Source organism: Phalacrocorax carbo, chromosome Z (genome assembly GCF_963921805.1).
Source record: "Phalacrocorax carbo chromosome Z, bPhaCar2.1, whole genome shotgun sequence".
NCBI lineage: Eukaryota > Metazoa > Chordata > Aves > Suliformes > Phalacrocoracidae > Phalacrocorax > Phalacrocorax carbo.
Window position 1 is genome coordinate 75,111,245 of NC_087548.1, and position 17,015 is coordinate 75,128,259.

Below are 17,015 nucleotides of genomic sequence, written 5' to 3' on the forward strand. Positions count from 1 at the left end.
GTCTGCATAATGACCTTTACTGCAGTCTCATGCTGAACAATGGCATACAGAGAAGATAAAGATACTAATAAAATATGATACTTGTCACAAGGATGCATCTTTCTTGAGCAACTAGTTGGCTGACAGTTGTGGTAACTGGCAGTGGTGGAAAAAGGCTCTCTTCATTCCAAGAGGCATGCTAGGAAACTGGTGCCAACATTTTCACCTTTTTGGATTTCCTCTCTGAATCTTAAGAGCCTTAAAAACCTCAGAATTTCCCACTACCTGTCCAAGATCACAGCTTGAAAGGCAGAGGTAAAAATGATCCATTCCACTGCTACAGTTTTGAAAATACATGCCACAGTTATGTGATTTGTAATGACTTGGGCAGAACAGTTCTGTACAGCTGAAAATATTTCCATCTATGCAACTCCTTCCTAAAGCCATTCTTTACTCATGGCATAAATTATTTTTTCTTTCTAAGGGTTGTTTCTTGGCCAAGGACTGTATCTTTGGATATGTCTGTGAATTAAAATAGAAGGGGAGAGAAATCAAGCTATGTCCATAGGTGGTGTTGCTGCAGAGAAGGAAACACAATCTATTTACTTCCTAGGTCATGCTAAACTGTGCAGGGATGTTCTTGTTTTGCTTCCCTAGAAATAAAGAAGCATGAGGTATCCATAGGGGCAATGCTGTACTACATATTCTGTGTGATGGCCTATCAGCTTCTAAGCTCCCTGTCCCTCATTGCAAAGTTGCTAACAAAACCTGCCCCTACACCCTCCAAATTAGACCAAGTGATCAATAACAGTGATCATGAACATGAACAGAAGGGAGAATGGCCAGGTCAGCAAGGCTGGATCCAGGTTCCTTCCCTGGCTTCAGATGCCTCTGTACTGGTGTCAGCAGGCAGATGTTCAATGCAAATTATGGTGCTGAGACACCTCTAAAGGATCTCTGAAAGTGTGTTATTAGTAAAGCTGCTCACATGCATGAAGGCAGTAAAAGGGAAGATCAATGGGTTAATTGATGCACACACTGTAGTTACAGAATATATGCAACATTGTTGAGGCTCCGCACTGCAGCCCATGTTGGAAGACGACTTCTGTTGCTGCCATCTAACCAAAATGCATGGAAGCTCTACAGAAGATGCTCTGCTGAAGGCCTTGCTGGCATAACTTTTGGAGGTGGTGGAGAGCTTGGGCCACAAAAGGGTCAAAGCATCCTTCAGGGAAGAAGGCAGGTAAGACAAAATCCATGTGCTCACACAGGGTCTTTCTGCACCTGTAAAAGCGGTTCAGTGGGTTTCAGTGCATAGTGGGAACCTTTGACCAGAGCAGTGTGGATATGTGGACTTGAACAGTGGGGTTCAATGTGTAGCCTGCCAACGTCACAGTCAAAAGAGATACCTACAAGCTTCAGCTTGCTGGATGTCCTCAGGTAAAGGATTTCAACTTTCTGTGCTTATTTCTCATCTTCCCTGGTCTCTGCTCTGCTGGATGCTGACACTGGACACATGTTTGCTGTTGTGCTAACACAACAGGGCATAGACCTCAGCTGGTGCTGCTCTAATACCAGTAACAAACAACAGAGATTTGTCTTCTCTATTGCCAAAACAGGAAGACAACTACCCTGAAACTCTTCAGAAGGTACATGATGAGGTTTCCTTTGCCTCCCTTGTAGCATCAAGTTTCATCAACTGCTGGAGACAGAATAATAAAGCTCTGGGAAGCACTTGTGCCTGAAGTGCCATCTTCAAAGCATCACTTAGACTTGTTGTAGGTGTTTTTCACATTGTTCCTGCACAACAGTAAGTATCACAACCCACATTTTGTAGGGAAGATTGGGGGCACAAGTTTAAGTGGCATGAACAGTCCTACAGGAAGATTCAGTGAAAAAAAACAAGACTAAATCTATTATAGAGGGGGATTTTGTGGTTTTTTTCGCATGGCCAACACTGTGGTCTCCAATGGCATGCCCTGTATTCCTTACCACTGAATATATTTGTTTTCTCTCTTTCTTCCTTTTATCTATGTTTCACGTGAGAAAAACAAACGAATATTGATTGATTGAATTTTAAAAGCACGAAGACCAATGAACAATTAGTGTTAAAAGGGTAAGTAGGTGCAATTTCCCCTATCACAAACTGTGTGCTGTTCTTTACCATTTGTAAAACTGGTCAGCTGCCTCAAGAAAAACTATTTTTCCCATATAAAATGCTCTAAGCCTCTTCAAGATAAAGAATTTCAGTACACACTTGATTTGCCACAATGCAGATTTGCTTTGGATGTCTAGCAGATGCAAAAGTCAAGAATCCCTGAAGTTTCACAATGTCTTTCACATCAGTACAGGAGGTATTCTGGATATATGAAGCATTACACAACAACTTATTTTCTGAAAAACACAGTCTTTGAAAAAGTCTCATGCTGAGTGTTCAGACTTAGTGGATACTTTTGACAATTTTGCTCTTACTCATGTCAGGAAAAAAATGGGGAGACAGCTAGTTCTTATCAGAGCAGCTGAAAATAAAACAATATAATATAAATATAATATAAAAATAAAGTTTCTGATGGTGGTTGTTTGGAAAAAAAATGTCTGAATAAGGACACTAAGGAGAATAATAAACAACTATATCACCTCCTTTCTGAAAAAGAAGTTTGCCTTTCATGCTAAGTTTACTGAGTAATGCTCTTTGGCATGTATTTTTGAGTCAGATGGGGAGTTAATGGATGCCATACACCACAGCACTGTGTAGAGGCAGCTGTGCCCATCCCAGCTGCTCTGTGCTGAACTTCAAGCAAGTTACTGGCTTGCTTCCATTACCCTTGATATCTATTGTACATCCATTTCTATAAACATCTGATTTGCCACAATGAGAACTTGTTCTGGATACCTAGCAGGCCCAAAAGCCAGATGTGCATCTTTGTACAGACGTAGGTACATCAGCATATGATGTAAACATGCCCTAAAGGATCGTAATTATTATTTTGGTGCCTTTTAGCCAAGGAAAAAATTTTCAACGTTTTGTAGATGGAATACGCTATGGTAACCTTTGAAATATAATACAGCTTGAATTGCTGTATGTCGTTTACACAGTCACTTTTCAGAAAGTGATGCATTTCACATTAAAAAAAATCCCAACTCTTGGACCAACCACAACCACTGTTGACATATCTCAATTAGCCAAAACAGTTTTGTCTTGGTTGTTTTTTAAGGCAGAAAAATGGGTCTAAAAAGGAGGAGTTAAGTTGTTAAACCACAGGCCAATAGGACAATTTTAAGTTTAAAACTCAAGAGGTAATTTCTGCTAAAACACAGTAAAAGGTTGTCACCAGCTTCATGACCTTTGCCCTTTAGTAAATACGCAATATCTGCAATTATGGATTACCCATAGAGACATATAAAATTCTTCAGTAATATGTCCATAAGCAAAACAACTGTTCATTGTTCATGGTTTAAGTGGGGTTTTATTAAGTTAAAAAATTCTGCTAAAAAAGGAGAAACTGCTTGAAAAGGAGCTCAATACTAACAGCACATCAGCAGTGAGAGCTCTCTTTGATCAATTTCTTAAATATGATGTGAACTGTCTTAGAAATAGAGAAGGATAAATCTGAAAGGCTGTGCTATATTCTGAGTGCCTGTTGTCCTACCTTAATGCATGCTGAAAGTCTTTCTGCACGTATAGGTCAAAGTGCAGCCTCAAAGAAATCATCTGCCTGAAGCTGAGCTTTCTAGAGGCCTTTGACAATCCATTTGCCCTACAGATTATTTGTTTTCCAGCCCCCAAATACGTCCTAGGAATCTCCTCCAAAGTTTCAGTGCAACATTTTGCATTGATTTGCACAGACAACTCAAAAACAAGTTAGGTGGACAAAGAGAAAAAACAATTAAATTCAATTACAGTATTGTTTTGATGTGTTTCTGCCAGTGTTATTTTATGCTAGCTGAAGGCAGGGGTCTCAACCTAATGCTAGAGCATTAGGGAAATTTCAGCTTGCTAAGCCTTCACAGTTTCACACCTTCCAGGTTCAACAAAGAAATCACAGACATGATTTCCCTTGAACTGAAAATACCTCCTCTCCCCCACCCCTTTTCTTTTCCTGCTTTCATCTTGCTGAGAAAGTAAAGATGTTACTATATATTTTTTCTGTTGGTAACATTTCTAGCAAGAGAAAAACCTTCTACTGGAAGGAAGATTCAACTGAAAAAGCACCTCCTTACAAAGCACAAGTAAAACATGGGAAACTTATTCCAGAAAAGGTTATTAAATATCTAGACTCTTGGTAACATACAAGAGAAGTCAAGAGCAGTGGCTGTCAATAGACCCAGGTTCTCAAAACTGGCTGCCTCCTGTGGATGAACAAGAACACATGGAATTCAAAATCTAGTCATTTTTTTCACATGAAAGTTTGAACTTTTGATAGGCAAGTTTAGCCACTTTCTAACTGTCCCCCTGTACTACTGATAAGAGTATGTGATGAATGGCAAATCATGCACCTGTCAAGTTTATAAGAATGGTGAATTCCACTTTCTGTATTTACCATCAGCCTTATAACTTGTTGTCCTGGAAAGTCTGATTTAGATTTGTGATCTGGTACATACCTGCCACTTTTTACGATGATAAAGAGTCAGAAATAGTGTGAACACTTATGGGGATAGCATGGGTCTGCTCCAGCTCACCACTGAAACTACCACAAAATTCCTATTCATTTTGTTGGGATCAGGACGGAGCCCTACTGCAGAAGAGTATAGGGGCTGGTGATCTAAATCCAACAAAAGAGGTAATTTTATGTACTTGGACATGATTGTGTTACTCAACATATCTGAACTCCTGACTGACTGCCCATGCACTTAGCCTACCCAAAATGCAAAGTAAACTAACCCAGATTCAGACATCTCTTACTGTGGTTAGATTAAACTGTTCTTCTGGGTCTCCAAGCATCCATATGTCTGCTGCCAAGTCTCAAGGAAATATTGTGCTTGGCATTGCAAGAAAACTGAGGAGTTGCAGAAGAACCCTTTATATGTAATCTACTTACCACCGGGTGACCAAGCAACATCTGAGCACAAGCAAAAATACTGGTGATCTACCCTAGGACAAACACAGAAAATTTTTCCTACCCTTAAAGAAGATCAGCTAAACCTCACTAGTTTCTTCACTAGGCTAGACAACTCTGACTTATTCTGTCCTCCCTCAGAAGTAATTTTCCTCCACTCTCCCACTGGTCATTCCTGGCTCTCTTGGACTCTTCTCCATTTGGCCCATGTCTTTCTTGGAGACTAACATCCAGCATGGGTCTGACCAGAGCATGATTTTCTGTGACTTACAGGCAGCATTCCTGTCTACATATATACCAGCCTGTTTGCCTTTCCATGACAGATGAGATTGCTCAGTGATGTTCACTGGATTATCCACTATAATCCTTTCATCTTTTCTTCAGAGCTGCTATCCAGCAATTGATTAGTACTAGCTGTGACGAATCCTTCATTTTGTTTTGAAGACACCATGTGAAAAAGGCTAGTAATCTGCCAGTACCATTTTAAACTCTTTTTCACATGTATTTACAGTCCCTTCCAGTGAAGCCCAGGTTACAGATACAGTAACTGCACTGCATTATCTGATCCAGTTTCATGAAACACTCTCTAGAATTGGAACAAGATCAGACCTATGCTCAACTCTTTGGTACAGATTTCTGCTGTGACACCTGATTGCTAGTATATATATATTCTTGCTTCAATTCTCCAGCCACTTTTGCACCTGTTTACTTTACCTACACAGAGATGTGATGAACACAACAATGCCAATGAGAAACCAGGTGTACCTTCTTCTCACTGAAGCCTTCTCCAGCTCAGCGTGTCACTTGCAGCCAAAAGGACGAACCATGCAACAAGCCCTGCAGGTGTGCCTTCGTGGTCAGTGAGCTCACTGGTGTCACAGAAGCTCAGGGAAGCACATAGCCTGACATCACTTCTGCCTGGATTGGCACATGGATGGAGCTTAATTACACCACTCTCCAATCCATACAGATAGTGACCATACATAACCAGGGTCACCTGATCTTTTTGGACCTTACCACTGCCTTGCAATCAGCCACCTATGGCTTGCCCATGATCACGTGGTCAATATTATCCACATGAACGTAAATTTATTTCACCAAGGGACAGGTGTTTTCAAAGTAACAGAGACCAAAGACTATTTTTGTTCTTTTACATGTCTAAGCAAGGGCAATGGTTTGCCCTACAATGTCACAGACCACCATGAAGTAGAAGCTGGAGCTGTAGATACTTGGACCATCAAAATACCAGTCTTGTTTCCTTATATCTGCTTTTCAGGACTGCTTTCAGGGACTGTGAGTTCTCAGACATGGAGTGATGGTGCAGCGCTCTCCTGAGAGACAGGGGCCAAATGCAGAGCAGAATTCATCCCAGCGCCCTGAGGTTTGTGCCAGGGTTGTACCAGTATACTCCTACCAGCTCTCTCCAGTTTGGCAGTGTTGTCCATTCCCACCTTCTCAGCAGTAGAATAATCTTTAAAAGACACCTTGTCTCCTTAATTATGGATTGTTATACTGTTTTAAAAGCCCGGAAAAAAAAATCCTCATTAATGTAAAGAGTTGTCTATACTGGAAACTTTATTGATTCTGGAACAACTCCTCTGTGGGACATTCAGTCTTGTGAATTGATGAGAAATTCAGAGGAGAAGGTCTGCATTGTTAAATGTCACATCAATCTTATAAAAACCTTTGCCTAGCATCATATACAATACCACACATGATAAGGACAAAAATACTTATAAACCACTTAGATTCTATTATTTTTTCCTCTGGAGATCAGGAAGCTGATAATGAAAAACATTAAAATTATGAACAGGTCTCTATTTCACAGATGAGTTTCAGATATCTTATATGGATTTCAGTCTAAATTTAATCCATTTTGAAACTTCAGCAATAACAAATGTAAATTTAGCTGATGTTTCTCAGTGTCTTACTGATACAAGGACACAGTTCTTAAATACCTTTTGTTTAGACTGTTCCTTATTTCATTTTTTAAAATTTGGGGATTTTTTTTTTCCTGGCTGGAAAGAACTTACTTCCTTAACCAGAACAATTTGCTGAGTTCACCATGGTGGTGGGATGAGTTTATGTACATTCCTAATTCAGCAGTTATCCCTGCCACAAAGAGTGGTCTTAAAGACGCAGCTTAAAATTCTCTCTGCTGGTACCTACTTCTCTGAACTGCAGCAAGTGCTTGCATATGCTTGTATTTATTAAGAACAAATACATGATTGACAACTGAGACTGACTTTTTATGTTAATGCAGGTAGAAATTAAAAATGTATAAGGGACTAACTCCCAAACACTATACTATCTGCACGAAACTGCCAGAACTTGACAACAAACCCAAGATAGTAATTTTGTACCAAAGCCAGTGTATGAGACAATCCAGTCCCCTATGCTGCAGTTATCGTAAATTTAGTGACACCTTGGATGCCAAATGTTTGGTTTATGCTCCAAATGGGAAACCGTTGGATGACTAGGGATCCTTTAAAAACCCATGGATGTCAGCAGGAGTTTTTCCAAGGACCTGACACATGATGCAGTGCTGACCTGTTCTATGAGAGGCTAAAAAGTGTGTGTGTTTGTGTGCATGTGTGCATGTGTACTCCAACCCCTTTCCCTCTAGGAAGCCACTGGGAAAGACCGCTCAGTCTGATGCTAGCACTGCAGCGTGCGGCACTCAGCTGGTTAATAGCTAGATGCTTGCATTTAGCACCGCTATCCGCTCCCAAGTAATCTCAGCTCTGCACTCGCTCCTGCTGCTGCCATAAAGAGACTGCAGCTGTGTGACTCTCTGCAACAAGCATTACGGGCTGCTAAACTCTTCCTCCCCTAGCAATAAATTACACGGCAATCTGCCTTCTAATTTCTGTCTGCAATTTCCAGGTTCTTAATGGGGGCTCCTTAGCCATTACCTGCCCAGGTACCTTCCTTCTACTGCAGTGCTACTTAAAACTCTGCATGGCAAAAGAATATGGCTGAAACAGAGGAGCTGACAATGACATGTCCCCAAAAGCCTGGAAAGCACCTTTTATTTAGCCCTCTGCTGGTAAGTTAAGGGCTTTCTTTCAAGGTAAGTATTTTTTAAAAATCTGAGCACACCTCTGCTGTACCAAATCTTCAGCAGAAGTGGCTGCTACTACTAGGCATTGCAGAGCAGCTGAGCCCCACCCTACTAACTGTTGTCTGTGGATCCTGACAAATTATGCTGGCAGCTCAAATTAAAATAATCAGAGCACTGCCTAAATCAACAACCTGAGGTCTGTGCTGTCTGGAAAGGGCAGCAACTCATGGATGAGAGCAGGTCCGTCTCCTTCCAAAAAGAGCTCCCCAAACTGCATTGGTTGTTGGCCTTTCTTGTGCGCACAGAGAGCATTTGTTTTTACTGGCAAAGAGGAATAAAGCTTTACACGCCTCCAGCGCCTAACCTTGCTGCAATTCAGCTAAGTAACAAAAAGCATCTGTGCGTCAAGAGCTACACAGGTCTGGTGTGCAATGGCCAGAAGGCCATACCCATCTCACTGCCACTGTACTTGACAAATGATGTTAACCCTTGCAATCAAGTGGCTTTCTTAGATCAGAAGTTGCATCAGAAAAGGGAAATTAGGACCAGAGGCAGGTGTAGAATCCCCACACTCCTGAGTCCCACTCCTGAAAGGCATCCTCAGTCCGGAGTGCCTCAGCAGATGCAGGTTCAGCATGTGCTGCTCATGTGCCATTTGAGAGAGGGCAAGGTTTAAGATCACATTTCAATGCCATCCTACCTAAATAAGAAAGCATGGGATTGAATTCTTGGCTCTGTTGGCTTTGCTGGTGAAACACGCAAACAAATCCCTTGCCTGAGCTCCATTTCCCCCCATTGATAAACAAATACACTGAAATCATTACAAAGTTCCTCAGGAGGCACTCACAAAGAGGCTCAGAAGATAAATATTACTGCTGTGATTCCTCATAATTTACTACATGTGCACAGTCCAGTGCTTTCCCAAACGCATGCTGCAGACCAACCATCTTCCTAGTGACTGTACTTTGCAGGGATTCAGCTGGTGGAAGAATATACTTCATTCTGTACAAGAATAAAACAGTATTTGTAAAATGGGTAGGGAGTTAGATACAAGGAGTGATTCCTGGCAGTGCAAGAGTGCTTAAGGAGAGACTGAACATCACCATGTATGCCCTTCTAGCCCCATCCCACCCTCATGCCAGCTACCCAGCTATCCATCATTTTTAGCACAGCATGTAAATGCCAAAGTCTCACCTCTGACTTCACATGAACATCTACCCCACCGCTACCACGGCATGTGGTATCAGTCCTTAAAGCTACACTCCAAACTCGAGCTGTTCAACAGTTTCCATAAAAAGGTAAATCTTTCACAACTATTTTGATTTACCAGAGGCTTAATAACAACAAGAAAATCACAAAATCTTTTCACTCATTTTCAACTTCTTTTGCAAAAATAATTTGAAAGGCGCAACCCAAAATTCAGTATCTCAGCCCCTTGTCTGTGATCAAGAGATGTTGGTGATGTGTTAAGGGCTAGGAATGTGCTGTGGAAACAATTCTAAATTTAAACAGTTGAGTTTGGGTAAGTCTGGAGACTGTCTAGAAATTTCTCAAGAGCAAGCTGGCTTCTGGTTTCTATTTGTTCCTAGTTTTCACTGATACCTTGACAGCAATTATTTTTTTGGTCATATTGCTGCTCCTTTTGCTTTCATGTAAACATTCCTAAAGCAAAAATACATATAAAACCTAAGACAGTAATTTTAGTTTTCAGACATTATAGGCATTTTTCTTTCCTTTTGGCTTAGAATGGGCAAAGGCCATAACATTTCTTACACTGTGCATGAACTCCCAGTGTTTTATATGCTCCAGAAGTCAAGACAAGATACAACTGCGCTCACATGGGTTTCTCTGTGCAAGGTCTGCCATGAAGCTGACTCATGATATTGCTGCAGTCCAGGGTATGGCTGCAGATTTCTGTGCAAGGAAACCTCTCTCCAGCCTTTACAGCAAATGCAAACATAATATTTTCTCTCCTATGGCTGTTTTCCACTGAGGTTCACAGGAACCTCAAGGGTCATATTGTGCTCACAATACAGATCTCATTTAGATTTAGTCTGTGACAATCCCTAGTTCACACATACTAAATCCATTCCTGGAAATATTTGCAGCAGCATGCAGACTCTTTCTTACCCCACCAGGTCTTCCTCACCATAGAGTAGTCTGGAAATCTGTTAAGGTCTCACTAGCTGTCAAGTTTTTTCAGCTCAGAATATAAAAAGAGGACAGCTACAGCTATGGGACAATTTTCTATTTCAGATGTTTGGCTGATAGACTGCTGAGGAACAAGATGGCAGAGGAATGGCTGCGATTAGTCAGAGCTCTAAATACAGTTGAATTAAGACAATGAGGGGAAAATGCGAATGGAAAAATTGGATTAAACTGTGTAGCAGCAATATTCAAATGAACTTCATGATGAATTGTGAGTGGGGCTTTCTTTATTGCTAAAACACGCAAAAGCACTTAAGGACATGGTTACTCCAGGGAGGCGTTTGAGTACACAGGATAGCTGCACTTTGTCAGAGCATCTAGCCCATGCTTCGTCCTAGCACAGTGTCTAAAGCAGAAGACCTGAGGAGCATGGCAAATACACGTAGAACTTCTCTGCCAGCCTCTAGTAATTTGGCGCTCAAAAATTTCTTCTGTCTAATGAGAAAGTCTTTCATGGGTTCCACCTCCATGAGCATGCCTGGGTTCTCCTCAAGCCCAGGTGAACTCTGAGCATCCACCACATCCTGGAGAGAGGATCTGTGCAGCTCAACAACTCATTTTAGAAAGAACTTCTTTGGGTTTATTTTGTCCACACTGCTACTCTCCTTAGACGCCTACTAATTCTTGTGCCAAAAGGTGTAAATAGTATTTCTTTATCCTCTCTGTCATGACCTTATAGACTTCTGCAGATTCTTCTCACTCACCTACAACCAAGCAGAAAAGTCCCAGCCTGCTTACTCTTTCCATACCTTGCTGCCCTTTTTTTTCTGAAGGCTTTAGGTCTGAAAACAACTAAATTCAGACAGGTTTGATCATGTGCTTAACTTTAAGGACAAAAACATTTCTTCCTAAATGAAGGCATGGGAAACTAGTGTATTGAGTCAGCACAGCAATAGCAAACTCTTGATTAAATGAATTTGCCACATCTTTGTATGTGATCCCCAACACCAGAGATTCTAATTTTCATGAACAATGTTCTCTGGAAGGACTCAAAAAATTATGAAGAAATGTTACAGTAAAATGACCTTTGGCACAAGATCTACTAGTCATAAATCTCAATTTTGAGGGGAAATAGAAAATAGGTGAAGGGGGGGAGGGAAGGAATATTGGCTTTTCTGTCAATGATTTTTCTGAAATTTGTGGACAACACATGATGCTCACTGCAGCTGCTGAATGTCCTACCCAGAAACGTAGAACGCCTAGGTTTCCAGCAATTGTGATACTGAAACTATACTGGTACCAGATTTCCAAAAGACAATTGCATTACTATTCTCAAAGACCTGTTGAAAAATCAGTAGAATGCTACCTGCACCTGCCTCCCTTTTGAGAGGACTCTCAAACCTCACCTGGTATAGTTTTAGCTGGTGTGAAACTAATCTTCTTTGCAGGACAAGGATCCCCTCCTGTTGAATTATCTCCCATATTAGTTCTAGTCCCTTGGTAAGGGCAGTGCTGCTCAAACTGCAGATCCCTCTTATGTGGTGTTGCCTCTGTAGTCCCTTATATTTGCATGTGCAGTCCTGTACTGGCCTCTCTTAACACCAGCTGCATATGGGTGTGAAGGACTTCTTTAAATGGAGGACTGCATTTAGCAAATAATTCAAACTGTCTGCAGGACTGCTTTTAGTCATTGTATTTACTCCTCTGCCACTCTCTTTATGGTACCTGCACACTATAAATTTAGATTTTTCATTTACATCAAAGTACCAATAGAGAACACCTTCCAGCCTTTAAAAGCTGTTCCTATAAACTCTCTCCTGCCTTTGCTCTCAGGGAACAAGGCTCTGTTCAGCAGTGTCCCTCACTAACAGCAACTTTCTGAGACCTGTCAGTTAGCCTGCCCTTAATCCATCTAAGGCAGACCCCACTGATACAGGAGGGGGCTATTTTTAAACAACAATGTCCTGCCACACTAAATCACATTGACATGTGACACGACATTTAAGTAATGTTAGATGCAGTTCAACAAACTCATAATCTCATAGAAAAAGCAAGAATAGTCTTGTTTGACAGGAGGTATTTTTAACATGGCCACGTGAATGTCAATCATCACTCTTCTTTAATGTTTCACTGAGCTACTGGTTCTCAGAGCTGGGCACTGGTAAGTGGTAACCACCGTTACTGTTGTTTTACTTGCTAAGAAATCAGCATATTTTAGTAGCTTCCCACTTACATCTGTAGGCTGGACATGTCTTTAACCTGAAAACCTCCTCCAGCTCCTGTACTGGTTGTTGCTCTAGTGGATAATTTCTCCTCAGTGCTGTCACTTGATGATTGCCTTTAATTCACCTGATATATGGGTGATACATATTCACTGCGTCATATGTTCATTTGTATCCCAGATGCACTGATACCTACTCAGCACCCCCAGCTTTATGACTTCTAGCTAAGCGACAGAAAACATTTACATTTCATACATGCTTGTCTATGTTTAGATCACTATCTGGTGGTCATCTCTGCGGTCATAGAGAAGGGGGCCATATAAGAAATTGTGGAGCCACGCAGTTTATTTATCCAAAATGTGATAAATTAACTCAGCTCACCTGTCCCCCTGCTACTGAGCCTGCTTCCTCTGGGACTATTCACATTCCAAACTTCTGAGCAACTCGCAACAGACATACTTTTTAAAGCCACAAAAATGCTTGCTTTTTCACCCAAAATTTTACCTGCTGGTCCCCTTCAGGAAAACAGCAGACCCAAGCAATGAAGTGTGCTATAGGAACAAGCTCAGAGAGAGAGGGCTTCCAACTCCTCTTAACCTCTTGCTTGCCTCCTGCAAGGCATCTTTCCATAGAGTCCAGAGTGGGTACCACTCGGCTCTGTTGGCAGCAGAGCAGCGGTGCTGTGGTGATTTAGGGTCAGGCTCAAACAGATGTTAAGAGCGGTGTGGTGCGACACAAAGATTTACCAGTGTCTGTCTGCAGCACACATTATACCCGAGTGGGGAGATGTGATGTGACCTCTGCTCAGGGAAGGGTCAGAAAACCAATTATTCCTGACCATCATAGGACATCCCCAGGACAGAGTTTATGTTTTCCTCACAAGCAAAAAGAACTGGGTTCCACTTTTTAGTAGTTGTCTCACATCTTCCCACTTCTCAAATTGGACTGCCACAGTGCTCTGAGTCTTGCCATAGTTTAAAAATTTTAGGAACTTCAGAAACAGGAAGATCAAAAAATCACAGCTTAGGCACATACAATGGTAATAAAACATATATATTTAAAGCTTTTTTTTTTTTAAAGACTTATTTAGCTGTTTCTTGCCTCAGTAAACTGTAGCATCCAAGTTCTCCTCAATCTTGCATGCATCCTTAACAGCTCTCTGAGTCAAGGGCATAGTCCTTTATTTGAAGTTTGCAGATGGAAAATAAATGCACAGAGGCTAAGTACTTGCTGCTGACAAAACAAGTGGTTAACTCATGTTCACCAATGTTTAGATTAATGTCCTAACAGTTAGACCCCTTTTTTCCTCTTCCCATGACACTTGCCTCTGTGCCAGACAGGCATATATCAAAACTGTGATTAGTGAGAGTAACGTAGTACAAAATCAAATTCTTCAAAAGGTGTCACCCTTCTGGTGCAAATATTCATATTTCCATGTTTGGATTTTGCTTTCCTTAAATACTCAGTGATGTACACATAAAATTTACTCTGCCTGTCTTCCTGGCAAGCTCATTTGCCATGGCGATCATGGAAGCAAGCATAAACAACAGCGTGTAGAAGTCCCAATGGTAAATGGATTTCTTTCTATATGCCCAGTATTCAACCAGCTTGATTGAAGAGTGCTGGTGTCAGTTTCTGCTCATCTGAGAGAGATACTGCAGCTTGTTAAAGTAGAGAGAACACCAAACCGAACCAAAATGCCACCATTTTCTTCTAAAAAAGGCCATGCAGGTTTTGAGAATTGACTTTATTTTAGCCTATCTGTGGCAGAAGACAAATGCCTAACTTGTGTCACGTCACTCATCCTGATAGAGCAAAGCTTACACTAGAAAAAACTTCTCTGCATTCTCACAAACATTTGCAGCAGCTCAAGCACAGGAGAAAAGTTACCTAACAAGCTTATATGGAAAACCTGTAGCTCTGAAGACAGCGTGAGCAAACAAGCCAGTTCATGGACCCACATTCAAGTTTAAATAAGGCTGAATATTTCTGATGATGAATTAAATTTTTTTCAGCCTAATTGGCAGCATACATTACTATACTATGTGTTATTTGCTCCAGAAATAAAAAGCAACAAGGAGATATATGCAGAAAAGGAAAATCCAGATTCTCAAGGCCTTCTGTCATACCAGCATAAACGTACTATAAAAAGCTGCAATACACCAGATGATAATTTTACATCCATTATGGCCTCATTGGTGTGAAATGCAAAGCACCAAGAAGCAGAGCCTCTGATTTGCTTTGGTGAAAGGTTTAAGCACATCAGGTGGAGCGGAAATGGGTGCCACTTGGTTTTCTGTTATATAGCAGTAACGTAAACAATTTTTTTAAATCTGGAGGCTGAAGTTTTTCAGAGCTATGCACAGCAGCAATGTGTGGAGCAGCGCTGCAGTACAGTTCTGCCATACAGGAGTCCCAAACCAGAGGCAGTGGTGAGGATTGCCACCGGGGGAACGTTCCTGGTGTTTCCATTTGGAGATATGGCAATGCCTATGCTGACAGAAAACTGTGAACCAGCTTAAAAACACACATCTACTTTCTGCCTGAAAATTAAACTGTTATAGTATCCCCACCCTACCCCCCCCCATATCAAATGATACCATTTGCTCTTTATCAGAAAATTTTTTAGAGGGAAAAAAACCCAATATATTTGTTTTACATCTGGTTATTTTAAATCTCCATGGACCTATTAGCAAAACAGCAGATTTAAAGAAAACATCTTGGAAGCGCAGCAGCAGCAGCAGCCATTCCTCTTACTACAAAGGAAATCTGTAACCTCTGCCAGCTATAGTAAAACGTAGCATCTGTGATCACTGGGGGAGCCGGGGAAGGGGAACGTAAAACCCATGCAGGCTCTGCCGTCTTCTGTTACTTCCCTTCAGACCTCCAGGTGTGTGGTCCCCGGCACGGACTGTGCCATCCGACTGGGACTGGCACAGCTGCATCAACATCTCAGCCATGGGGAAGAAGAGCTGGGTGTCACTCGAACAAGGGCAGGCTGTGTGGGGCTTGCAGACTGGCACTGCCCACGGAAACACAGGCCTTTTGACACAGCTCCTGTGCCGTGCTAGAAGATGAGCTGGCAATTTTTGTGTGCTGGATGATGGTGGTTCTTAAACACCCAGGCCCAATCCTCATCAGGTGTCACTGCCCATGTTCCTCTGAGGTCTGCACCACCTGAGCCCATAGCTCACTCCAAATTATGGTACTAAACATGAAAACAAAAGTTTTAACTAAAATGGGGCAAAATCCTGCATAAACTTTACCCCTGGAAGGATGCATCTTGTCAGGGAATTTGTCTGAAAACATGTGCTCAGCAATGGAGCTGAGGTGACAGTTTAACTAGTAGATCAAATAATTACATGATTCTGATAATGCAGTGTTTGTATTCAATTGTCTTATAAATTAGTAATATCACAATTATTTTCTGCAGTAAAAGCCACCCCGCAGCAGATTATTTTGTTTAACTTCTTAATCAGCTAAGCTAAATCTCCTACTGTGAGAAAATATCTTTTCAGCAGAGTACTGATTTTCTCCCGCAATCTCCCCTCCTCCCTACTTATTCCTTCTTTTCTTCTCCATCATCAATCTTTTAAGCGTGCCACTGTGCATTCACATTTTTCTTTCTGCATGTGTCAGCTCAACGCTCTCTCTCAGAGCCCTCTTTCTCCACCAAATCCTGCAAAGCAGACTTTAACCACTCGTTTCCCGAATGGGGAACTCCATGCACAACTTCATGAAAGCCAGGCTCTCTGGACGCTTCCCAGCCACCGTGCTGGAATCCCCCCTTCCCTCCGCAACCCGCGGCTATGGACAAAAGAGCAAGTAAAATGAAACTGACTTACTGCTATAGCTTGGAGCCTTTCCTTGTGCAACTCTGCTTCCGCCATCCTGGAAAGAAGGACACGGGAGGAGAGAGGGAGACGGGTGTGTGTGTGTGGGAAGAAACAAAAAGGCAAACAAAACCAAAACAGAACACACACTGCAGTCACCCGGGGGGAGCTGGAGTAATTGCAAAGAAAGCCGAGCTCCTGTGTAGTAGTCAGCCACTTTTGGAGGCACTGCAGGCTGGCTCACGGTAGGATCATTTTAGTCACTGGACCAGTGCCTGCCTCGCTGCCTGTCTCCCAGCTGTATTGCTAACTGCATTTCATTGCTGCTTCTGTGTGCTGTTGCTGTCACACAAGCCATGTATGCACTCTCCAAGCAGCTGAGCGCAGGGATAGCTCGCATGGCTATAATTTTTTGCGTTGACGTCTCAGCTCATTTGCTCCTCCTATGGGGCGCTGGGTCACGACAGGAGCTCGACATCAGTAGCGTGCACAGTAATCCAAACCTGCATGACTGCAGCAGAGGAGGGAGACAGCTGTGCCACAGCGTGTCCTTAGCGAGCAGCACGGTGGGGAGGGAAGGACGGCGGCACATGGTGTGGCTAGCGGGAGCTGCGGCAGGCGGGCGGGCAGCGCTGCAGCCTTGAGTTAAAGCAGGCTTGGCTAAGGGAAAGGACAGGGCTGGCAGGAGGAGGGAGGGCATGGACCATGGGGG

The 17,015-nt window shown here is 42.2% G+C and overlaps 1 protein-coding gene across 4 annotated transcripts in view; it reads right to left on the bottom strand.

The window, feature by feature from the left end:
* PALM2AKAP2 (PALM2 and AKAP2 fusion) overlaps positions 1-16,700 on the bottom strand; it is a 280,924-nt gene extending 264,224 nt beyond the window's left edge. For 2 of the 4 annotated variants that reach the window (XM_064439267.1, XM_064439266.1), the window contains exon 1: positions 16,316-16,681. In XM_064439267.1, coding sequence (XP_064295337.1) covers positions 16,316-16,360 — 45 coding nt within the window. In that variant the 5' untranslated portion in view covers positions 16,361-16,681. Of the gene's footprint in view, positions 1-16,315 lie in introns of all 4 variants that reach the window. The other 2 variants (XM_064439264.1, XM_064439265.1) reach the window with 2 other exon arrangements.
* Positions 16,701-17,015: the final 315 nt, after the last annotated feature.